The sequence below is a fragment of the Eriocheir sinensis genome, chromosome 22, assembly GCF_024679095.1.
Source record: "Eriocheir sinensis breed Jianghai 21 chromosome 22, ASM2467909v1, whole genome shotgun sequence".
Taxonomy (NCBI): domain Eukaryota; kingdom Metazoa; phylum Arthropoda; class Malacostraca; order Decapoda; family Varunidae; genus Eriocheir; species Eriocheir sinensis.
This window is the reverse complement of record NC_066530.1, coordinates 1,041,674-1,067,162: the sequence shown is the minus strand read 5'-3', so window position 1 is coordinate 1,067,162 and position 25,489 is coordinate 1,041,674. Positions and strand designations below refer to the sequence as shown.

The following is a 25,489-nucleotide window of genomic DNA, read 5'->3' as shown; positions in this document are numbered from 1 at the left end:
TAATTCAGGAGTATCACAACATAAATAATAAAACTACTACTACTACTACTACTACTACTACTACTACTACTACTACTACTACCACCACTGCTACTACTACTACTACTACTACTACTACTACTACTATTTTTACATACCTGTCAAGTCTTACGTTTTTTGCGTGTCTTACGTAATTTCGGTGATTTTCAAGTCTTCCGGCGATGTTTTTTTTTTTTTTTTTAAATGTTTGTTTAAAAAAAAAAATATATATATATCGTACGCACCATATTTAAATTCATGTGAGCGTGCTGAGTAACGGTTACTGTAACGGTTAGTATGTGTGTGTGTGTGTGTGTGTGTGTGTGTGTGTGTGGGGAGGTGGAGGTACCTCGTGCACCCTGCTTGAGTCCGTCGGAACGGGCGCGTCACTCACTCGCTCTCCTGCCCTCACCCCAGGATATATATATATATATATATATATATATATATATATATATATATATATATATAGCTCTCCTGCCTCACCCACGTAAGTAAGAACTCCAAATTCCCCTTTTCAAGTATTATATATATGATTCCCTTTCCTGTAATTATCTATGGATACATCTCTCTCTCTCTCTCTCTCTCTCTCTCTCTCTGACGTAACCAAATCACTGGACGTAGTCTATCTTGATTTCCAGAAAGCGTTTGATAAAGTCCCGCATCATAAATTACTTTACAAATTAAAGCAAATAGGTATTGACGGTCAAGTAAACCAATGGATCGCGAATTGGTTGAGCAACAGACAAACAAAGAGTAGTGATTGACGGATTTAACTCAGAGTGGGCGTCTGTCACTAGTGGCGTCCCTCAGGGCTCGGTCCTTGGCCCAGTGCTCTTCATTATTTACATCAACGACGTGGATGTTGGACTCAATAACCGCATTAGTAAATTTGCAGACGACACAAAGATTGGTAACTCGGTTCTCACTGACGAAGACAGGCAAAGCCTCCAAGAGGATTTGCACAAAATTTCAGCTTGGTCGGATAGATGGGAGATGCCCTTTAAGTAGACAAGTGCCAGGTCCTTCAAGTTGGAACGAGGAATAAGAAGTTCGAATACGAAATGCGCGGCGTTAAACTCAAAAGCGTTCAATGCGTCAAAGACTTGGGGGTCAAAATCGCGTCAAACCTCAAATTCTCACAGCAATGCATCGATGCAGCAAATAAAGCGAACAGAATGTTGGGCTTCATTAAAAGAAACTTTGTATTCAAGAATAAAGATGTAATACTCCCGCTCTACAACAGTTTAGTCAGACCCCACTTGGAATATGCGGTACAGTTTTGGTCTCCCCACCATGCAAAGGATATTGCTAAATTAGAAGGTGTTCAGCGTCGGGCAACGAAAATGATCCCTTCCTTGCGCAACAAATCCTACGAAGAAAGGCTTTCTACCCTTAACATGTTCTCTCTGAGAAACGTCGCCTCCGAGGAAAACTGATCGAATGTTTTAAAATACTTAATGGTTTCACGAATGTAGACAGATCAACATTGTTTATGATCGATGACACTTTGCGCACGAGGAACAATGGCGTAAAACTCAGATGTAGACAAGTAAATTCAGACTGCACCAAATTTTTCTTCACCAACGTTGTAGTGCGAGAATGGAATAAGCTTCCACCATCAGTGGTCCAGTGTAACACGATTGACTCCTTCAAAAATAAGCTCGACCGTCACTTCCTTCAACTTAATATCAACTAGAGTAGAAATGCAACGTTTTGGAGTCTTCTGATGAATGTAAAATCACTTAGGTTTAAGGACAGACCACCAAGTCTGGACCATGGGTCTGTGTGGTCTGATTTTCTATGTAAATCTATGTAAATCTCTCTCTCTCTCTCTCTCTCTCTCTCTCTCTCTCTCTCTCTCTCTCTCTCTCTCTCTCTCTCTATATCTCTATATATATATATATATATCTCTATATATATATATATATATATATATATATATATATATATATATTAATTCAAGAATTGACTCACTCGCTCTCCTGCCCTCACCCACGTAGGACTCACTCGCTTCTCCTGCCTCACCCACGTAGCCACGGATCATACTAAAAGCAATTGCCCCCACCCACACAAACACCTACTGCACACAAACCCCAGTGATACACATGTCTCCTTAGGATCATTAGGGAAGTTATTTATGTATTTTTTTTATTAACAAGTGGAAGTTGCCCCCTTCCATATTTTTTGTCATGCAATATTTATTTGTTTTGAAACAAATAAATATTGAATGACAAAAAATATCGTTTTCTTATGATTTAATTACCGTTTTATACACAAACTTATGGTCTCTAACGCAAAATCTTATGGCAAGACACCACAGTAGCTTGACAGGTATAAATAATAATAATAATAATAATAATAATAATAATAATAATAATAATAATAATAATAATAATAATAATAATAATAATAGTTTTGCTAGAAATGCTGCAAAATAAAACATCCATGAGCGAAATATTCAGGGCACGAAACATCTTACGTTGCCTCCTGGACTGGACTTTCGCTATTTACAAGGTAGATACGAGTCCGCATACATTCGGCACTTCGATCACATTTACCATAAATACTTACAAACCTTAATACCTACGAGCAATGGATAATATAATTTTTCCCGACCAGCAGGTACCGTGTTTGGGCATTTGACCCCAAACAATAACTTGTATTCCGGATTCCCGAAATATATATAAAAAAAGCCAAGTTCACTAGGGCAAGTAGTAGACCTAGACTAGACAGTTCCCCAGGTGGCGCGTGTGGCGCTGCGTGTACAGCCAATACGGTCTATTAGCAGCATATCCATCTGCCACATTTTTTTTCATTTTCTTTTCATTTAACGGTCATAAGGCATCAGCGGCTTTTGTATTGTTCAGTATTCTACTTATTCACTGGTCACACGGCGGCCAGGCAGGGGCACCACGCGGGACCACTAGCACTGTCTCGACGAGCCTCGCCGAAGGTCGCTGAGGGCAATGGATTCTGGACTCCTTGCCTTTTCTTATATACGGCAATAACTCATTTACTAAATTCAAACCAAAATTATTAACTAAAAAAAAAAAAAAAAACTTCCTTAGGTTGATGACTTTTATTGTAAATAGTGGAGTTTAATGAATTAGCTCTGCTTGTGAACTTTGAGCCAGTGGCCGAGAGCAGACGAGCTATGATCAAATTACTGTCTCGGGGAGCAACAGCTACACATATTAAGTGGGTACATTAAAAAATAAAAATGCTTGCGATATCACTGACAACGTAATTATCAAATATTGATTGTCTTCCACTGTACGTGTTTCTACTACCATTTGTTTGTTTCACGATGAGTCGGATAAAAAGGAGAAAAATATTTGTGTTGTCTTTGTGAGCTGTGAGTCGATGAGGGTCAGTCCACGGCAATTAAATGGTCGTTACTCTACGGTGTAGCTACATTGATTCTTGGTGCTAAGTTGCTCTCTCTCTCTCTCTCTCTCTCTCTCTCTCTCTCTCTCTCTCTCTCTCTCTCTCTCTCTCTCAGGGCTGTTCACTGATAATGTCTCAGCATGCTTCATACTACACTGAGTGTGTGTGTGTGTGTGTGTGTGAGAGAGAGAGAGAGACTCCCAAGTTGACGTGTAAAGAGCTCCCTGCCGGACAAGTCAGCCAACCTCGCCTTTATGTCATGAGACAACAGGATCTAAACCACAGCTATCAGTACACGTAGACCGCCCTTCAGGTCCTCTTGTACCCGCTGCGTGGGGACTGCCAAACGCTACCACGCATCTTTGTGCTTGAAGTGCTACCTCGCCCTCAGCGGCGGCACCACACAGCATTGTCGCCGCCCAGTTTATAATTAAGTGGTGCAGGGGACGGTTCGCGGCTGACTGTCTCTCCAGGCTCCATACTACCACGTGAGTAACTGGCCTTACCAATAGCGTACATACCTGTAATTACGATCTAGGTATGCAGCACACCTCGAGGGTCACAAATACACACACAGAAAAAAGAGGTTGTTTGCGAACTGTGTTAGGTGTGACTGTTACATCATCGCTAGGCATCCACAGGTTATATAGTTACCTGTCTGTCTCTCTACAAAATCACTTGCTATAAACACTTTACAATGCATCACAATGGGCCACAGTGGTTTTGCTGGAGTGTATATATAGTGTCCAATTCCTACGTATCACTAGCCTTTAATTAGTCTCATGCATAACCTGCCGCTGGTAATGTGCTTTCCCTGAATGAGTCACGATTCGAAGTCTTGCCACGTAAACTCCAGTTATCACGTTGTGGAACTGACTAGTGGCAAGACAGCATTATATAAACACACTTGGCCACAGCTGAAAGTGTTAAAACAGTTCACCTCTCCAGCATTGCAATATTAGCTGTGTCTTGCTGTTATCTAGTCTAGCACTATATTATTTACCTTTAAATTCACCGTATTCATATTTACCTAAATATTTATTTGTTCCTTTATCATTTTATTGTTTGTTTTACTTATTTTGCCATTATTATTTATTACCGTTCCCTCCACACTGCCACTTCCCCTGTCCTCTTCTTCCTTTCCTCCCAGCTCTACTACTTGAGACCCCCGTCAGGATGGAGCGGTGGTCAGGTCGTGTGGCCCTGGTGACTGGTGCCAGCATGGGGATCGGTGCCAGCGTGGCCAGGAGGCTGGTGGCTGAGGGCATGAAGGTGGTGGGAGCAGATCGTAGGATTGACAAACTACAGGTGAGCTGAAAGCCCAGGTATACTCTTTTCACTCTAACCTCGCAAATGAGCCCCACCACAGCTGCCCAGCATCCACCAAGTAAAACTTTCAAAGGCAGATGAAGCTAAACAGCAGAATGAGACAACTTTGCAATGGTAACACCAAATAACTAAACAATGCAAACAAACTCCACCTTCCTCCATAGGCCTTGACAGACGAACTCAAGGGCCAACGAGGCACGTTTATCCCCATAAAGTGTGACCTCACCAAGGACGAGGAGGTGCTGGCCATGTTCACCAAGATCAAGAAGGACCTCGGAGGTGTGGACGTGTGTATCAACAATGCAGGATTCACCCACAACAAGTCCCTGCTGGGTGAGGCACCATTAAGCGAAGTTCCTTGACTCTCTAGCCTCAACACCCTTGCACTAGGTATAGGAAGTTCAGAACCATTTGAGTCAGTCCCTCAAACACCTTCCCAGTATTGCTTATGCCTGTCCTTTATTCCCCGTGGTGTAATGTTTAGCATGCCTAAATTTCAATCCAAAGCTGGATGTTGCGTCTACGTGTGCAACGACATCGCTTGCTCTCGTCCACACGACCTTGACACTTGGGAATTTTCCACCATCTGGCTGAGACTTCATTGGGCTGTTTATCTCTCACCTAACTCTACCAACTATGTGAAATTCTTTGACTATTTAAACTCCAAAGTGGAGCACATCTTGACTCACTCTCCTTTCGCTGAAATCTTCATTCTAGGAAATTTCAATGTTCACCACAAACTGACTTTCATCCTCTTTCACTGACCAGCATGGTGAACAAGCCTACAACTTTGCTATACTCAACGATCTATAGTAAAACACACCTTAAAGTGCGGCTGTGTCGGTGCCCTATGAAGAAAAAGCGGAAGTATAGCGTAACCACGTCTTCAACCCCACATTGGTTGCCCCTCCCACCCCCCCTCTCTCTCTCTCTCTCTCTCTCTCTCTCTCTCTCTCTCTCTCGAGGATTTGAATGTATTTTTTCTTACTTATGTCAACTTATTTTAACGTACATTCCTTCACGATATAACCTACTAAAGGTTTTAGGGGCCGTGTTCCCCAGTTTTTCGCAAATAAAACTTTAACAAAGCGTCGGACAAGGATGTTATTTTGGCAGTGGATGTCTGAGACCCCGACCTAATGGGCAAAAATATGATTTGGTGTCACTGTCACATGTGGATAATGAAGCACTTATAAGAGTAAATTTAGGGTAAACTTGGCTAAAAGTTGAAGGCACTATGAGCGAGGCTAGCCCCGCCAACGACAAAAGTGTTGTTAGATCGTTGGGTGGGGATGATTGTGTGAGGAAGGAAAGGTTGGGTATGGGGGAGGTTGGTGAACCAACAAGGGATGAAACCAGAAACTACTGCTCGCTTACATACATGCAGCATGTACTACCAGTAGTCACATTTTCCATGTAAAGGATAAGTAATTTCCTTCGAGTACAACTGTTTATCCCCAGCTGATAGTCTATATAAGGAACATCTATATTTACAGCAGATTAAATATTGCTACGCTGTGTGTGTGTGTGTGTGTGTGTGTGTGTGTGTGTGTGTGTAAAGCAGTAAAACATAATTGCTGGTTGGATTGATGATTACTCATACGTCAGAGCTAAACGTCACATCAACGTCACGAGAAGATGAACGGGGCGGGGCTAGCCTCGCTCACAGTGCCTTTAACGTTTAGCCAAGTTTACCCTAAATTTACTCTTATAAGTGCTTCATTATCCACATGTGACACCAAATCATATTTTAGCCCATTAGGTCGGGGTCTCAAACATCCACTGCCAAAATAACATCCTTGTCCGACTACTTACACATCCGAAAACGAAAGGGAAACTAAATATAAGTAAAGCATCTTATTAGCAACACTGTAAAATATGTATGCCACGTTTCTTTATATGCTTATAAATATCTTATCCATAATAAGTTAACTGTTCTTCCATACGTTATAATACTAAGATTAAATGTGTATGCATATTTGCTGATCATATTTGCCATGGTTTTACTTATTTAGTGTCGGGGACCAGAAGACGAACAAACAGAGGAATGACCATAACTACACATATAAAATTGACTCCCCAATCAGAGGCAAATACCGGATGGTGATATAGAGACAAGAATTGTAAACATCTGATAGGAAAAGGAAGGAATGCAATTAGTCAGATATACGAGTCGTAAACATCTGGTAGGACTGGGACAGGCAAAGACAAGGAGGGTAACGGAAACAGATACCCAGACAAAGATACAGAAAATAGATACCCAGTAGCCGGGATCAGAAAGTGTGGATGACCAATCAGAATTTGAACAAGTGACGTGAGTTGTGACGACATGTTATAACCGAATAACTGAATAGAGAAGTCACTGCGGGAGTGTCCTAAGGGGAAGTTAGTGAATGCCCTGAACTTTACTTTTTCTTTCCAGTACATGCCTTCTCTGTAGTGGTTACTCACTTCGAATCATCCCCTTATGCTTTTCGACCAAGCCGTTCAACCATGTTTAACCCTCCCTGTGTTGGTTATATGAGTTTCAGATGTCGTGTTATATCGTTTATCGGTAGTAACTTTTAACAGAGCGTTAGAGAAGGCTGATGATTTACAGAGCACGTTTCAGACTTTGCCCTATTTTCGCGGTTTGGATTTATTAACAAGATAGATAATTACGGCACTTATAAGAAGCACGTAATAATAGAACCCGGCAGTGAAGTGCTTCCTGACGCGAGGCTAGCAAACGTTCCTGTGGAGATAACGTTGTCTCCATAGCACCGTTTGCTGAACTCCCATCAGGAATCACTTCGTCTCCTGGGTTTTATCGCTATGTGCCTCTAAAGTGCCTTCATTCTCCATATGTGGTTAACTAATCATATTGATGAAAATAGGGCATCTTATACATGTTTTACCAAATTATCATCCTTATCAGACGCTGTTAAAAAGTTATTCCTGAAAAGACGATATAACACGACCTCTGAAATCCATGTACCTTCACCCATCACATACTTATCCTTCGTTTCTCCCGTTCTTGCTCTCCTGCGGCTTTACAGACGGGAGCCCCAAGGAGTGGCGCGAGATGATGGATCTCAACGTTGTGGCTCTGTGCTTATGTACGCGCGAGAGTATTGCTTCCATGCGAGAACGCGGGGCTGACGATGGGTACATTATCCACATCAGCAGGTATGCTTAGTTCCAGGATCTACTAATAAGATGCTAGTTTCATATCATTCACTAGTAGGATGCAACATTTATTGGCATCAATCATCAATTAATAGGGGGATACGCCTGGGAGAGCTTCGCCTCGCCCATTCTACGACGCCAAATTCGATTGTTCCTCCGAGCAGCAGGGTTGTGTCCTTCTCCTATCACTTTTAAGCACTTGCATGGAGTGGGTATTAGGCAGAATTGTAGATCAAAGTCATTGCGGAGTACCTGTTGCCAATACCACAGTTACTGACCTTGTTTTTGCCCAAAATGCAGTAATCCTTGCGGAGTCGCTGGAGGTTCTGATGATTGCTATCGCGGCACTACACGAAAAGGAGAAGTCCTTTGGACTAAAGGTCTTAAGCCAAGATCAAGGTACAGGTGTATGGAAGCTTATTAGATGAAATAGTACAGTCTGTTCATGCGTGTGACGAGAACATTGATATCTTGGAAATTTTAAGTACCTTGGTAGAGTAGTGCAGAATATCGGCGGGTGTCATCAACAAGTCTTACGGTAGACTGGCCTAGCCCACGGTGTTATGGACTAACTTAGCACCAATATATGGGGTTGTCAATACCTATGTAAAAGGACAAAGAGCCAGGTCTTCAAGTTGCTTGTGTTCCCTGTCTTATTCCATGGTTGTGAGACATGGACACTAAATAGTGACTTGAAAAGGCGGATTCATATATTTGGTAATCAGTGCCTATGCAGAATCCTGGGATATCACTGGAATGACTTTGTCAAACCTTCGATTTCTTCGTGAGACTGATTTGAAGTCTATTACATGCTTAATGCGTGAAGGCCATCTCCGGCTGTACGGGCATGTGGTATGCTACCCAGCGGTTAACCCCACTCACCGGATTGTTTCGGAACAATCCCGAATGAAGGAGGCCAAGGGGACACCCACAGAATTCATGGTTCGGGCAAGTCGATAAATCCTGCCATGAGGTGCTTAGGATGGGAAAGGAGCTTGCATGGAGATTATCCAGAGGAACCCCATGGTTAGGCGTTGTAGGGTGGGCGAAGCTATGCGCCCCCCGTCGTATGCTCTTTATGATTGATTGATTTCCCAGAATCTACCAATAAAATTTAACCTTTTCCCGTATCTATCAAAATCATCCACCTCAAGTTAAAGAGATGAGGTGCCCAATGACATACTAATTGGGAAAGGGGGAGACGATTGATGGGAAGTCCTTTCTCCTTAATGCTCCTATAATTGTACCTTTTTGTAATAGGCGCACCAAACATCATCAAATGTGGGGTACAAACTTGGCGGAGGGACTGTTTTTGGGGGGTCATTGAAGGTAAATCTGCAAAAGAGTAGCTTATCCGGATATTTTGTTTTTATTTATTAATGATCCACGAGACATCCTAAAGTTATATCAAATATGTGCTTATCTTTGTATTCATTCATAAATACACTGGCAACATTTCTGTGGTGTCTGATTCACTTATTAGAGTGAAATTCTATTGTGATAAACAGTCACAAATTCGTGTCACTAGTAAAAATGAAACTAGTAATTTAAGTTTTGCCACCATGAAATATACACAAATAGATAAATATGAAAGCTCACGAAGTCACAATAAGCGACATCACCTGCTTTGCGCAGTAAAACTATGCTATTTATGGTATCTGATACCCGCAAAATGGCGGGCGCTGCTGCCTCGGGCCACAGACAGTTGCCAGATTGTCGTACTCAACTGCTTATATTTCCCGACTTCCTGCCCCAAAAGTGTCTTCTGGGCTCCAAATAACGAAACTCATTTATAGTTATCGTTAAAAGAGTTAGATCCTGATGTTTATGGCAATAGTTAGGCGTCAGAAACCGGTAAATACTATGCTCTGAGTATGACAATCTGGCAACGGTGGCTATACGTATTTTCATGTTATTGTTCTGTTGTTTATTCAATGTTGTGTTCAAGAAAAAAAGAATACTCATAATTTTAGTTAGTTTTTGGTTATAAGGATTCTTTTCGAAATACAATTATTACATTACCTTCTTTTACTTAGGAAATGTCCTGAATCCTGGATCGGCTATGGTGATGTTAGGTGCGTCTATTGGCTGTGTATAGTTTTCAACTGAACACCCTTTACGTCAAAATGCTAAGCAATAGATAAACTCAAAATAGAGTAGACATTTTCCAAAGATTCATCTTATTCATCCCATACACCCAACCAGCTTGGCCAGTTATGAGGTACCCCCCCAAAAAGAGCTCCGCTTCTACTCCGCCACCAAGTTCGCCGTGAGAGCACTCACTGAGGGACTGCGACAGGAGCTGAGGGAATCTAACTCCAACATCAGGATATCCGTAAGGGAGATTGTTATGTTCTGTCCTACTGGCATTAATACTTATAGGATTAACATCCAACTCAACATTTTTTCCTCAGGTAAGAGATGTTAGTTATTTCCAATTTCAAAAACAAAAGCAGCATTTTCATTTTCAATAGTTGATCTGTGTCTATTTTCACCATAATATTTAATCGTTAAAGAATACAATCCTAATATCCTTCCTGCTTCCTGTAGGCCATCAGTCCTGGTGTGGTGGAGACTGAATTTGCTGTGAATTGCCATTTGGTAGAGGATGCAAGTGCAGCTAAGAAGTATTACGAGGAGCTGGGGTGCTTGAGTCCAGAGGACATCACCGCCACTCTTGTCCACTTGCTCTCTGCCCCTCCCCATGTTCAGGTTAGTTTACTGTTAGTTATTATTCAACGCGTCATTATGAACATTACATCAGTATTGAAGGGCTAACCTACCATTTACGGAGGGTCAAGTTGCTACTTGAGTGAGGATGTTTGGTTAAGTTTGCTAACTTGCTATTTCTTGGATTGTTATTATTATCATCAGTAACAGCACTGTTACCAGGAGATCTTTTAATGACATAAGAAAAAAAATCATATGCGTAGAATTAATATTTTGGGGTTTCTACAGTACCCAAACTACCTTCATAATCTCTCTCTCTCTCTCTCTCTCTCTCTCTCTCTCTCTCTCTCTCTCTCTCTCTCTCTCTCTCTCTCTCTCTCTCTCTCTCTCTGGACTATAAGACTGAAAAGATGCTGACTTTGTGCTTAATACAAGGGGAGTTGGTGACCTGGTGAGCATCTCTTTGATACAATCTCTCACATGGGAATAAGATTTAAATACAGAGGGATAGAGCAGGGTGAGCATGCCTCCCCTTTCTCTGCATTAATGTGGAAATATTTTTGTTCCACAGATTCATGATGTGATGGTGCGTTCCATAACAGAAGTTATTTGAATCTCTCTCTCTCTCTCTCTCTCTCTCTCTCTCTCTCTCTCTCTCTCTCTCTCTCTCTCTCTCTCTCTCTCTCTCTCTCTCTCTCTCTCTCTCTCTCTCTCTCTCTCTCTCTCTCTCTCTCTCTCTCTCTCTCTCAGCCAAAATTGTTGCATAGGTCTAAAAAAATTTAGTTAATGGATGTTTGTGCAACTAATCAACTTTGTCCAGTATTAGAATTGATGAAGAAAGGACATAGTATTTGTGTGATTAAATGATTAAACTTGCAATTGTTTAATCAAATAAATTAAGATATTCTACAATTATGGTGCTATTATTCTTAAAACAAAACACTGCCGAGTGGCGGAAGATAACCCACACACTGATTAGATTTTCAATCAACCTTAACTTTGGCGACTTAGGTCAAGAGGAGCACCGGAGGGTACCATGAACTGAGCAAGTCATACATCACTGCAGCCACTCAAAATATAAATCGCTTGCGCCACTATAAAGGGAGGGGGCCATGCACCAGGCCCTCTCAAGAAAGCCTACCGGCTTTATAGACAGCACATTAAACAAACTACTCTGAGTGATCTGGGGCAATAGAGAGTGAGACCAACTCAGTCTGCCTCTGCCTGGTCTAAAATACAAACACTATTCAGACTTCTTATAGTTGTGTCAAGCTTCCCGCCACACAGCCGGGAAACACTGAGTAATGAAACAATGACACAAACACAGCTAGCTGTCCCGATGCATGATAAAAGTATCACAACAGAAATAACAAACTACTTCTACTTCTACTACTACTACTACTACTACTACTACTACTACTACTACTACTACTACTAATAATAATAATAATAATAATAATAACAATAACAACAACAATAATAACAATTTTGCTAGAAATGCTGTGTATTTTTGAGCGAGTTGACCAAAATGTGAGAGTGAGTTATACACATCAAAAAATGAAGGTAGGTCGCGGCAACATTTTCATGAAGTTTCAGCGCGATACCCCCGTTTTTTAAAGTTTAAAGGGCAGGGGGCGTGGTGTGTTTACACTCGGTCATTTAAATGTCTTCCTAAACACCTCCCATTTATCTATCAAAGTACAGTTTTTTTTCCGTTTTTTTTTTTTTTTTTTTTTTTTTTTTTTTTTTTTTACAGATTATTTTCAATGGGCATTTAGCAACAAGCGGAGGAAGAGGAGCGGGAGGGAGAAATCGATGGGTAGTCACTATAGTCGGTTCACCCAAGTCTTAAGTGACCATTATCGTGCGCTGGCAACCTGCTGTCACGGCGTGTCCAATTTCGTGGATACTGTATGCTAACCTAAGCATAGAAAACAGTCGTCAGTGTCAATAACAGGCAGGCAACAATAACAAATACCGTCAATATAATTATAGTCGATTTTGAGTTATGTTAGGAATTAGGTCAGTTAACCAGGGGATTAGACAAGTTAACTATTTCCCTTATGGAACTAGTCTCGGGCCAAGAGTTCAAGCCAACTAAGAGTATCGTCTGAGCTCAAATAAGCCTTGGATGGTACTTACATACTTCGCTCATCGGCTCCCAGACCGAGACGGTATCACCGTATTCACTGCCTGAAGACTTAACACATTTACCATGAAAGGAATAACAATAGTTCAGTGTTTCCTTTCATGAAATAATAAATAATTGCCCTTGCGGAATTATTTAAGAGCAAGGATAATTTAATCGATCGAAAGCCACGCCATCTGGCGAGGGAAATTCAAAATACCCCTTCAGACCCACGTGGTTGGCACTCCATCAACAGCTCTCAAGCAATCAACACCTCAGCGCTTTCGCCCCACATTAACTCGCGGCAGTGCTGATTTATACTTAGTCTCGAGGACAACAGGACTCCCATAGCTGGGCACGATAACAGAAAACCTTATTCCCGATAACCGATAACTGATAATGAAAAACCTTAACGGCGATAACCGATATTCGTTAACTAGATACACAAATATAGGCGATAACCGATAACCGATACCCGATATAAATCCACAATTCCGATACTAGCTAGCGATAAGTCCGATAGGCGAAAACGGTACTATATTGATATCTCAGATAGAACAACACTGATGAATTCAAATTTTCATTATCTGTATTTTAGGAAACTTACAAAACCTTAAAACCACACGTTGACACGTACATATGGACGGTAATACTAAAAATGCCTGAATGGGTGTTGTGTTATTTGACGTCCCCACCGTCAAAAATTGTTTACAAACACTGGTCTCTCGTGAACGATGCATGCTCAGACCAGCAAGCGTAGAGCTGTACAGTCTCACAAAGTTTTTAAACCGTAATTAAGAGTTGCTGGAAGGCTGAATCAGACATATAGTACCACTACCACCATCCTCGCTGTTTTTAGAACAACACTCTGTACGAGTTGTATTTATATGTACAGAGTGTACATCGTTCTAGAAACAGCGAGGATGGTGGTACTGTATGTTTGATTCAGCTTTCCAGCAACTCTTAATGTGTTAAAAAAGCATTGTGAGACTGAACAGGTCTACACTTAATGGTCTGAGCATGCGCAGTTCACGAGAGACCAGTGTTTGTAAACAAAAGCGCCAGCTTTTGACGATGGGACACCAAATAACACAACACCGGGTGCCTTCAGTATCATGGCATGGTCACAAACGAATATGGAATATCAAATTTGAGGCAGTGAATAATCATTTTGGGGGTAAAGTTAAATGATTTTTCTCTATGATATATTGATTTTTGAGTAGCATAAAAAAAAATAACCTAGTGTTTTAATTTTCATGATCTAAGCATGAAATCTCATCACCGAAGATATTTCATACCCCGAAGTTTTTTCATACAACACCGGGCCACGCATGCGCAGTAGGGAGACAACGTTTTTTTCTGAGAGGCGGAAAAAAAGTAGCGATTATCGCTAGTTTGGTTACAAAAGTAACGAAGATACCGATATATATATTTAAATAAGTAGCGGATGGTCGATAATCCGATTTTGTTATCAGCGATAAAGTATCGCGATAACTTATCGCGATAACGCCCAGCTATGAGGACTCCTCTAAGACGTACTTCAAGAGACCACTTCTTTTGAAAACCTTCGAAAGATAAGTGCCTCCTACAGTGATTACAAATAGGTATTACTATCAGGCCTGTTAGGATTATCGTTGTAACGCTGGGAGGTGCTTGCAGGGGAAAGCCCGGCACCCCTGCTGTATTAGTGGTAAGTGGTTTGTGTGTCTTTTTGTGGAGTTGTCCTGGAGAGGTTTAAGTGTCTTGCGAGAAACATAACCGTTGGGTACGGTAAATTCACTGTATCACAACAGTTAAAAACAATTAATAGCGACCCAAATATCTGTTTAATTAATATAACCCTGTTAATTTTCTCGGTGGTGGGCAGCTTCACGGCTGTTTAATAATCATAATCAGCCATCTTGTAAATCAACAAAACAGCTATTTGCGATATTACTGATTTTTTGTAACTCGCAATCGGTTATAATTGACGGTATTTGTTATTGTTGCCTGGATATTATTGACACTGACGACTGTTTACTACGCGTAGGCTGGCATACAGTATCCAAGTAATCGGACACGCCGTGTGACAGCAGATTGCCATCGCACGATAATGCTCACTTCAGACTTGGGTGAACCGATTTACAGTCAGTGAACCCTGGGAAGGCGCGGTGGTGGGTGTATCGCACGTGTCACCTCATGTGTGTGTGGGTTTCAGGCACTCCTGCGGTGTTCTTCAGTGTAATTGTAATATATACTTCCATGAAAACTCGTATAACATACCGAGCCCCCCAAAAAGCACATAGCATTGCCCCGTGAGCTGTGCCAGCGGGCGGCAAAAGCATCATTGGAAACTCGGCACCTACCACCTACCATCACACCACCTACCATCACACCACCTGTTGCTGGCCCCCCCCCCCCCCCAAACGCTCAAACAAGTTCACAGAAGAGGAGGTCACTCATATGTGAAGAGAAAAAGAGAAACACAAGGATGTGAAAGAGTAGAATCAAGTTCAGACTTACAGACTGGAGCGGATTTAGTGAAAAATGTGTTTATGACAGACTAACTACAAATGAAATGGTGAAGAAATGCCTCCGTGAAATAACTCAGAACCGAAATGAACATTTACACTTTAGATTTTGGAAAATATGCCCAAAGCTCCGCAGTACCCCATCCTTGATTTCGCCACTGCCACAGAGGTCGTCAACTACAACGTGGGCTACATAGAAAGTAATGTGACAGATCGCCTTGGAATACAATAAACAAGGTCAATGGAGAAGTATTTAGCATTCAAAGAAGCTAAAATGGACACTCCCTACAAGAGGAAGATCAGAAATGCCAAACTTCGCAAGGAATTGGAGCATGCAGTCGGGGTCTTTTGCCTGGTCTCACGTCACTGCCAGAAAATGCTGCTTTTCTCAAATGGAAATTCTTCTTCTTAAACTGCTACTCAATCGTTAGTTTTCATGCTTTATACTTAATTTTTTTCTTTATTAATTTTTGTCATAGAATTTTCAGCAACTTTTACTTTTAGTTTTATTGATTTGCTGAAAAAAAAAGTGTGAGTGTGTGTGTGTGGTGTGAGTGTGTGTGTGAGAGAGAGAGAGAGAGAGAGAGAGAGAGAGAGAGAGAGAGAGAGAGAGAGAGAGAGAGAGAGAGAGAGAGAGAGAGAGAGAGAGAGAGAGAGAGAGAGAGAGAGAGAGAGAGAGAGAGAGAGAGAGAGAGAGAGAGAGAGAGAGAGAGAGAGAGAGAGAGAGAGAGAGAGAGAGAGAGAGAGACTGAGACTGAGACTGCCAGCTGTCGTGTAAAGAGCTATACCTGCCGGACAAGTCAGTCAACCTAACCTTAATGCCACGAGACACAAGGATCTCAAGCACCTATCATTACACAGCGAACCCCCCTCTAGTGCTCTTGAACCAGCAGCGTGGAACAGCCAATCGCGAGAACGCATCGTTATCCATGTCCCTCGCCCCCAGCGACAGCACCATACAGCACTATCGTCGCTATCTCGGTTAATATTAGAGGTATAGGGGACGGTTTGCGGCCGACTGTCTCTCCAGACTTCATACTACTACGTGAGTAACAACCCTTACCATCACTTAAATTATGATCTATGTATACACACCTCGATGGTCAAATACACACACACACACACACACACACACACACACACACCCTGCTTTATTATCTATTTGTTAATTAATTTGTCTTATTGTTTGCTTTATTTGTTTTTGCCATTATTTACCATCGCTTCTACACTGCCATCACTTCTCCGTTCCTTTCCTCCCAGCTCTGCTACTTGAGATCCCCGTCAGGATGGAGCGGTGGTCAGGTCGTGTGGCCCTGGTGACTGGTGCCAGCATGGGGATCGGTGCCAGCGTGGCCAGGAGGCTGGTGGCTGAGGGCATGAAGGTGGTGGGAGCAGCTCGTAGCATTGACAAACTACAGGTGAGCTGACCAGCGCAAGCAGGTACGAGTCTTCTTGGTTCAAATTAACTTGGCAAATAAGCCCCGCCCACACCAGCTCAGTAACCACCAACCAAAACCTTTCAAAAGCAGATGAAGCTAAACGGCAGAATGAGATAACTTCGCATCGGTAAAATTAAACCACTCTAGACAATAGAAACAAATTCCACCTTTTCCCCCAGGCCTTGGCTGACGAACTCAAAGGTCAACGAGGTACGTTTATCCCCGTTAAGTGTGACATCACCAAGGACGAGGAGGTGCTGGCCATGTTCGCCAAGATCAAGAAGGACCTCGGAGGCGTGGACGTGTGTATCAACAATGCAGGATTCACCCACAACAAGTCCCTGCTGGGTGAGGCAGCATTAAGCAGTTTCTTGCTTTTCCCAACACCCTTGCACTTGCTTGTAGGCAGTCCGGCACCATCTAAGTCAGACCCCCAAACACTTCCTAGTATTGTTTATTTCCATCCTTTCCTTTATTTATTCCTTTATTGCTATAGCTAAGAATCTGCAGGTCCGGAGTCTAATCTGGCCAGGGCAGTCTGTGCTTAGTCCACTTAACTGTTCATTATTTCGGACTGGTGAATAAATGGATGGTGGATGAATGGAAAGCTAGTATCATACATGCCCTGTGTCCCGAGGTAATGGGTTGTAAACCGAAAGCTCAAGAGCTGAGGTGACGGACTGCACTTATGCAATGGGTAGATAATGCATGCCCCAAACTTTACCTTTTTGCCCAGTATATGCCTTCTCTGAAGTGCTACTCACTTAGGTCCAGCCTCTCATGCTCGTTAGGCCAAGCCGTTCAACCTTGTTTCGCTTTCTCTGTATTGGTTAAATTGTTGTGTGGGTTTTAGTGGCCGTGTTATATCGTTTTTCGGTATTAACTTTCAACAAAGCGTCAGATAAGGATAATGACTCAGCAGAGCACGTTTCAGACTTTGCCCTACTTTCGCGATTTTGATTTATTAACAAGATAGATAATTACGGCACTTATAAGAGACACGTAATAATAAAACCCGGCAGTGAAATGCTTCCTGACGCGAAGCTAGCAAACGTTCCTGTGGAGATGGTGTTGTGTACATGCACTGGGGGACCAACATATACTGTGTCCAGCATCACTGCCCGAGGGCCTGAGGTCTCTAGCTGTGAACACAGCAGCGGAGGTGTTGGGGGTCTCGACAGGCGGGCTGGCAGGCTGATTCAGTGACTGGAGGGCTTAATCAAGGTTCTCGTACTTGTTCTGAAAATGGAAATGAGAAAATAAAACAATAATAGAAAAAAACCCAGATGTGTCAGGGCGCTGAGATCGGTGCTGCCATGAGTGAATGGATCGTGCGCCTGATTACTCGCTGGCCACTGGCGCAATGCTTGCTAGCTTACCATGATTCCATTCTCCACATATGGTTAATAAATCACAATGACGAAAATAGGGGAGAGTCTGAAACTTACTTTACCAAATTATTATCCTTATCCGACGCTTTGTTAAAAAATAGTTACTCCCGAAAAAAACGATATAACACGACCTCTGAAACCTGTAGTACCTTTAGCCCTAACGTATCCTCATTCCCCGTGTTTCTCACGCCCTTGCTCTTCTGCGGCTTTACAGAGGGCAGCCCCAAGGAGTGGCGCGAGATGATGGATCTCAACGTTGTGGCTCTGTGCTTATGTACGCGCGAGAGTATTGCTTCCATGCGAGAACGCGGCGTTGACGATGGACACATCATCCACATCAGCAGGCATGTATAGTCCTAGCATCTACCAATAAGATGTAGCTTTCCTATCATCCCCTAATATGATGTAACACTAGCATCAATCATCAATTAATAGGGGCATACCTGTGGGCGCTTCGCCTCGCCAATTCTATGACGGCGGTTCTTCTGGGCAGCAGGACTGTGTCCTTCCCCAATCACTTTTCAACACTTGCATGGACTGGGTATTAGGCAGAGTTGTAGATCTAAGTCATTGCGGAGAATCAGTTGGCAATACCAGGGTCAGTGACCTTGTTTTTGCCGAAAATGCAATAATCCTAGCAGAGTCGCTGGAGGTTCTGGTGATGGCTATAATCAATCGCGCCACTACACGAGAAGGCGAAGCCCTATGAACAAAAGGTTCTGAGCAAAGACCGAGGTACAGGTGTTTGCAGGGTTACTAGTTGCAAGAGTACAGTCTGTTCATGCGTGTGGCGAGGACATTGATATCTTGGAAAATTTTACTTGGCTTGGTAGCGTAGTGCAGAACAACGGCGAGTGTTGTTAAGAAGTCTTACGGTTGATTGGTTTGTTATGCACTACCTTAGCACGACTATATGGCGTTGTCGATACATGTACAGAAAGACTAAGAACCAGATCTTCAAATTGCTTGTGTTTCCTGTCTTATTCTATGGCTGTGAGACATGGACAATGAACAGTGACTTGAAAAGGCAGATTAATGGCTTTAGTAATAAGTGACAACGCAGAATCACGGGATATCGCTGCAATGACGATGTCAAACCTTCGATTTACCCGTGAGACTGATTCGTTGTCTATTACATGCATAGTACGTGCAGGCAATCTCCGTCTATACGGGCATGTAGTAGTATTGTGGTACGATACCCAGAGTATGACCCTGTTCACCGTACTGTTTCTGAAAGAGACAATCCCGAATGAAAGAAGCCAAGGGGACACCCATAGAATTCGTGGCTTGAGCAAGTCGATAGATCCTGTCATGAGGTACTTAGGATGAGAAAGGAACCTGCATGGAAGCTTGTCCGAAGGAATCCCAGAACATTGTAGGGTGTGCTTGGTTATGCGCCTCCCAGCGTATGCCCTTAATAAATGACTGATTTCCCAGAATCTACCAAGGAGATTAACTTTTCCCAGTATCCACCAAAATCATGCAGCTTAGGTTAAAGAGATGAATATTGTTTGTGGATTTGCCAATGAAATGTACTATAGTAGGTTCACCCGAATCTGAAGTGAGCATTATCGCGCAACAGCAACCTGCAGCCACACGGCGTGTCCGATTTCGTGGATACTGTATGCTAATTTACGCATAGTAAACAGTCGTCAGTGTCAATAATATGCAGGCAGCAATAACAAATACCGTCAATTATTATCGATTTTAAGTTAAAAAAATATTAGCAATGTCGCAAATAGCTTTTTTATTAATATAAAGCCTGTTAATTTTCTCGATGGTGGACAGCTTCAAGGCTGTTTAATAATCATAATCGGCGATCTTGCAAATTAACAAAACAGCTATTTTTGACATTGCTAATATTTTTAACTCATAATTGACTATAATTAACGGTATTTGTCATTGCTGCCTGCATATTATTGACACTGACGACTGTTTACTATGCGTAGACTACGGTAGCATTCAGTATCCACGAAATCGGACACGCCGTGTGGCTGCAGGTTGCCGTTTCGCGATAATGCTCACTTCAGACTTGGGTGAACTGACTATAACTATGTTCCTATGATTGTACCTTTTTGTAATTGGCTGTGTATAGTTTTCAACTAAACTCCCATTTTGTCAAAGCTCTTAGCAATAGATGAATACAGAAGAGAGTGGCTATTTTCCAGATTCATCTTATTCACTCCTTACATTCAACCAGCGTGGCCGGTCATAAGATCTTCCCCAATATCCGCTTCTACGCCGCCACCAAGTTCGCGGTGAGAGCACTTACTGAAGGGCTGCGGCAGGAGCTGAGGGAATCTGAGTCCAATATCAGGATATCCGTAAGGAAGACTGATTTGTGTTCTGTCCTACTGGCATCAATACCATGAGATGTTAATTACCAACTTCAAAACCTAAAGTAGCTTCTATATTTATTTTTTTGCCTCAGTTGAAGTCCACATGTTTCACTTTAAATGGCTTATATGTATCTATTTTCACTTGCAGTGGCCCATGCAGCTTTATCATGAGTTTAGCTTAACAGATCCTTAAATTTGAGAGTGAAATGACAATGAAACTTCATTTACAATTTATTTACAACTTCAACCAGTGACTATGTCCCATACATATCCTTATGAGCAATAATACATTATAGTTGAAGAATAAAATGCCGATGTCTTTTCTCCTCAATGTAGGCCATTAGTCCTGGTGTGGTGGAGACTGAATTTGCTGTGAATTGCCACTTGGTAGAGGATGCAAGTGCAGTTAAGAAGTACTACAAGGAGTATGGATGCTTGAGTGCAGAGGACATCACTGCCACTCTTGTCCATTTGCTCTCTGCCCCTCCCCATGTTCAGGTTAGTTTACTGTTTTAGTCAAACCATTTAAAAGAGTCCATTGAGGCGTTGGCTTCCGCGGGTCCTTTCCTTCCCTCTGCTCTACCACACAGCCCCAACACCTATTTTTTCCCCTCATATGTTACCTATAGCTAACATGAGACGAAGAGTTAGGTGTTGGGACTGTGCGGCAGAGCATAGGGGAGGAAAGGACCCGCGGAAGCCAACGGCTCAACGGACGCATTATGAACATTTTAGTTCAGCATTAGAGGGCTAGGCTACCATTTACGAAGGGTCAAGTTGCTACGTGTGTGAGGTTATGATATTTGGTTAAGTTTGTTGATTGTTACTTTTTCTTGGATTATTATTTTTTTTTTTTTACAACAAAGGAGGCAGCTCAAGGGCACACAAAAAAAGAAAACAACAATAAAAAAAGACCGCTACTCGCTGCTCCTAAAAAAGAAACAAAAGAGGTGTCCAAAAGCAAGGTCAAATACGGGAGGAGAGATGTCCTGATACCCTCCTCTTGAAAGAGTTCAAGTCGTAGGCAGGAGGAAATACAGATGAAGGAAGATTGTTCCAGAGTTTACCAGCGTGAGGGATGAAAGAGTCAAGATGCTGGTTAACTCTTGCATAAGGGGTTTGGACAGTATAGGGATGAGCATGAGTAGAAAGTCGTGTGCAGCGGGGCTGCGGGAGGGGGGGAGGCATGCAGTTAGCAAGTTCAGAAGAGCAGTCAGCGTGGAAATATCGATAGAAGATAGAAAGAGAGGCAACATTGCGGCGGAATTTAAGAGGTAGAAGACTATCAGTATGAGGAGGAGAGCTGATGAGACGAAGAGCCTTAGCCTCCACTCTGTCCAGAAGAGCTGTGTGAGTGGAGCCCCCCACACATGAGATGCATACTCCATAGGAGGGAGGACAAGGCCCCTGTATATGGACAGCAACTGTGCGGGGGAGAAGAACTGGCGGAGACGGTACAGAACGCCCAGCCTCGAGGAAGCTGATTTAGTAAGAGATGAGATATGAAGTTTCCAGTTGAGATTTTGAGTTAAGGATAGACCGAGGATGTTTAGTGTTGAGGAAGGTGATAGCTGGGTGTTGTCAAAGAATAGGGGATAGTTGTTTGGAAGATTGTGTCGAGTGGATAGGTGGAGAAACTGTGTTTTTGAGGCGTTGAAGGACACCAGGTTCCTCTTGCCCCAATCAGAAATAATAGTAAGGTCTGAGGCTAAGCGTTCTGCAGTCTCCAGCCTTGAGTCGTTAAGTTCCTGTAGGGTGGGTCTTCTATTAAAAGAAGTTGAGTAATGCAGAGTGGAATCATCGGCGTAGGAATGGATAGGACAGTTCGTTGGAAAGAAGATCATCAATGAACAACAGAAAGAGAGTGGGAGATAGGACAGAACCCTGTGGGACACCACTGTTAATAGATTTAGGGGAAGAACAGTGACCGTCTACCACAGCAGAAATAGAACGGTCAGAAAGGAAACTGGAGATAAAGGTACAGAGAGAAGGATAGAAACCGTAGGAGGGTAGTTTGGAAAGCAAAGATTTGTGCCAGACCCTATCAAAAGCTTTTGATATGTCCAGCGCAACAGCAAAGGTTTCACCAAAACGGCTAAGAGAGGATGACCAAGAGTCAGTTAAGAAGGCTAGGAGATCACCAGTAGAACGCCCCTTGCGGAACCCATACTGGCGATCAGATAGAAGGTCAGAAGTGGAAAGGTGCTTTTGAATCTTCCGGTTAAGGATTGATTCAAAAGCTTTAGATAGACAAGAAAGTAAAGCTATAGGACGGTAGTTTGAGGGATTGGAGCGGTCACCCTTCTTAGGCACAGGCTGTATGAAGGCATACTTCCAGCAAGAAGGAAAGGTAGATGTTGACAGGCAGAGGCGAAAGAGTTTGACCAGGCAGGGTGACAGCACGGAGGCACAGTTTTTAAGGACAATAGGAGGCACTCCATCAGGTCCATAAGCCTTCTGAGGATTGAGGCCAGAGAGGGCATAGAAAACATCATTTTGAAGAATCTTTATAAGAGGCATAAAGGAGTCAGAGGGGGGATGAGTAGGAGGAATATGCCCAGAATCGTCCAGAGTGGAGTTTTTTGAAAAAGTTTGAGAGAAGAGTTCAGCCTTAGAGATAGATGAGACGGCAGTGTTGCCGTCAGGACTGAGGAGTGGAGGGAAAGATGAAGAAGTGAAGTTGGAGGAGATGTTTTTGGCTAGATGCCAGAAGTCACGGGAAGAGTTCGAGAAAACAAGGTTTTGGCATTTTCTATTAATGAAAGAATTTTTGGTTTGTCGGAGAATAAATTTGGCACGATTTCGGGCAAAAATGTAAAGTTCATAATTAGCAATAGTTTGAAGGCTCTGGTACCTTTTGTGAGCTGCCTCTCTATCATTGACAGCACGAGAACAAGCGTGATTAAACCAAGGCTTTTTAGCGTGAGGAGTAGAGAAAGAACGAGGAATGTATGCCTCCATTCCAGAGACAATCACCTCTGTGATGCGCTGAGCACACACAGAGGGGTCTCTATCCTGGAAGCAATAATCATTCCACGGGAAATCGGAAAAGTACATCCTCAGGTCGTCCCACCGAGCTGAAGCAAAATGCCAGAAGCATAGCCTCATCGGTGGGTCCAGAGGGTGTACAGAAGCGATAGGACAGGATGCAGAAATAAGATTGTGATCGGAGGAGCCCAACGGAGAGAACAGTTTGACAGAATAAGCAGAAGGGTTTGAGGTAAGGAAGAGGTCTAGAATGTTGGGCCGGTCTTCAAGACGGTCGGGAATACGTGTAGGGTGTTGGACCAACTGCTCTAGGTCGTTGAAGATAGCAAAGTTGTAGGCTTGTTCACCAGGATGGTCAGTGAAAGAGGATGAAAGTCAAAGCTGATGGTGAACATTGAAATCTCCTAGGATGGAGATTTCAGCGAAGGGAGAGTGGGTCAAGATGTGCTCCACTTTAGAATTCAAATAGTCAAAGAATTTTACATAGTTGGTAGAGTTAGGTGAGAGATAAACAGCACAGATGTATTTAGTAATAGAATGACAATGAAGTCTTAGCCAGATGGTAGATAATTCAGAAGAGTTAAGTTGTGGGCACGAGAGCAAGTGATGTCGTTGCGCACGTAGGCGCAACATCCAGCTTTGGATTGAAATTTAGGATAGAGATAGTAGGAGGAAACAGAGTAGAGACTGCTGTCAGTAGCCTCAGAAACCTGTGTTTCGGTAAGGAAGAGAAGGTGAGGTTTAGAGGAGGAGAGATGATGTTCCACAGAATGAAAATTAGAGCGAAGACCGCGAATGTTGCAGAAATTGAGAAGAAAGAGGTTCGAGGAGTTATCAAGACACCTCTCGGGTCGGCAGCCAGAAGGGGAGTCCTCCCTGGGGGAATTTGTGGTCCACCCCCCAGGCGGGGACTCCGAGGCTGGATGTAGGTGCGCCATTTTGAAATTTGAATTTTGGGAAAAGGTGTATATGTTGTGTGAATGTAGTGTGGTGTGGATAAAGAGAGGATCTGTCTTTAGAGAGCATGCTGAACTACCCTCCGGTGTTGGTGAGACAATAGGGAAACGGTTAGTGAGGACATGGGAAGGGTCTTTGGAGGGCTTCAACTCCCTTCTCACCTCCCATATATACCTCACCGGGAGTGGCTTGCGCCCGTTCGGTAGGTGTCTTCCTACCTACTCCAGCCAAATTGTTATTATTACTTTCATCGGTGACAGCATTGTTACCAGAAGATATTTTAATGATTTAAGAAAAAAATCATATGCGTAGAATTAATATTATTTTTGGGGTTTCTACGCTTTCCCCGCTGCACTCGATTTTTGCCCTTGCTCACCCCTATACTATTCAAATCCCTTATGCAAGAGTTAACCAGTATCTTCATTCTTTCATCCCTTCCGCTGGTAAACTCTGGAACAGCCTTCCTTTGTCTAAATTTCCCCCTGCCTACGACTTGAACCGTTTCAAGAGGAGAGTATCAAGACACCTCTTAACCCGAATTTGACCTCTCTTCCGGCCTCTCGTTTTTTTTTTTTTCTTTTCTCGGAGCAGCACCAGGCGGTTTTTTGTTGTTGTTGCTTTTTGTTTTGTTTTTGCCCTTGAACTGCCTCCCTTGGTTTAAAAAAAAAAAGTACCTTCATGAACTTTAGAATCTCTCTCTCTCTCTCTTTCTCTCTCTCTCTCTCTCTCTCTCTCTCTCTCTCTCAACTATGAGGCAACGAGGATGACTTTGTGGTTCATACAAGGGAAGAGTTGGTGATCTGGTGAACATCTCTTTGGTACAGTCTCTCACATGGGAATGAGACCTATATGCAGAGGGATAGAGCAGGGTGAACAACACTGAACATACCCCCCACCCCCGTTTCTCTGTATTAATGTGGAAATATTTCTTATTCCACAGATCCATGATGTGGTGATGCGTCCCACACTACAAGTCCTTTGAATCTCTCTCTCTCTCTCTCTCTCTCTCTCTCTCTCTCTCTCTCTCTCTCTCTCTCCAATTACTCAACTTTGTCCAGCATTCATATCGATCGAGAAATGACATAGCAATTGTGTGACTAACTAAATACATTCGTGTCCTTAGTTTGCCATTGTTTAATCAAATAAAGGCAGATTTCCTTAA

The 25,489-nt window shown here is 42.8% G+C and overlaps 2 protein-coding genes across 3 annotated transcripts in view; both read left to right on the top strand.

The window, feature by feature from the left end:
* LOC127002278 (uncharacterized) overlaps positions 1-10,927 on the top strand; it is a 26,370-nt gene extending 15,443 nt beyond the window's left edge. The window contains exons 11-17 of the mRNA XM_050868090.1: positions 3,783-3,819; positions 4,559-4,716; positions 4,902-5,070; positions 7,776-7,905; positions 9,942-9,980; positions 10,111-10,240; positions 10,456-10,927. Coding sequence (XP_050724047.1) covers positions 3,783-3,819; positions 4,559-4,716; positions 4,902-5,070; positions 7,776-7,905; positions 9,942-9,980; positions 10,111-10,240; positions 10,456-10,683 — 891 coding nt within the window. The 3' untranslated portion in view covers positions 10,684-10,927. The remainder of the gene's footprint in view (positions 1-3,782; positions 3,820-4,558; positions 4,717-4,901; positions 5,071-7,775; positions 7,906-9,941; positions 9,981-10,110; positions 10,241-10,455) is intronic.
* LOC127001892 (dehydrogenase/reductase SDR family member 11-like) lies at positions 10,493-25,489 on the top strand. 2 transcript variants are annotated; one of them, XM_050867125.1, is made up of 7 exons: positions 10,493-10,617; positions 16,474-16,631; positions 16,832-17,000; positions 18,258-18,387; positions 20,244-20,367; positions 20,719-20,880; positions 25,268-25,489. In XM_050867125.1, exons 2-7 carry the CDS (start codon positions 16,500-16,502, stop codon positions 25,307-25,309), a joined length of 759 nt encoding a protein of 252 aa, XP_050723082.1. In that variant the 5' UTR covers positions 10,493-10,617; positions 16,474-16,499; the 3' UTR covers positions 25,310-25,489. The 2 variants fall into 2 exon arrangements, with proteins under 2 accessions (XP_050723082.1, XP_050723081.1); XM_050867124.1 differs by lacking the exon at positions 10,493-10,617 and adding an exon at positions 15,897-16,258.

What these genes read in the sequence shown, in the direction of transcription:
- LOC127001892 (XM_050867125.1), top strand. Translation starts at nt 16,500, where the DNA reads ATGGAGCGGTGGTCAGGTCGTGTGGCCCTGGTGACTGGTGCCAGCATG. An exon ending in GTAGCATTGACAAACTACAG is followed by an intron (nt 16,632 to 16,831) that starts GTGAGCTGACCA and finishes CTTTTCCCCCAG; the next exon opens with GCCTTGGCTGACGAACTCAA. An exon ending in CTGCCCCTCCCCATGTTCAG is followed by an intron (nt 20,881 to 25,267) that starts GTTAGTTTACTG and finishes CTTATTCCACAG; the next exon opens with ATCCATGATGTGGTGATGCG.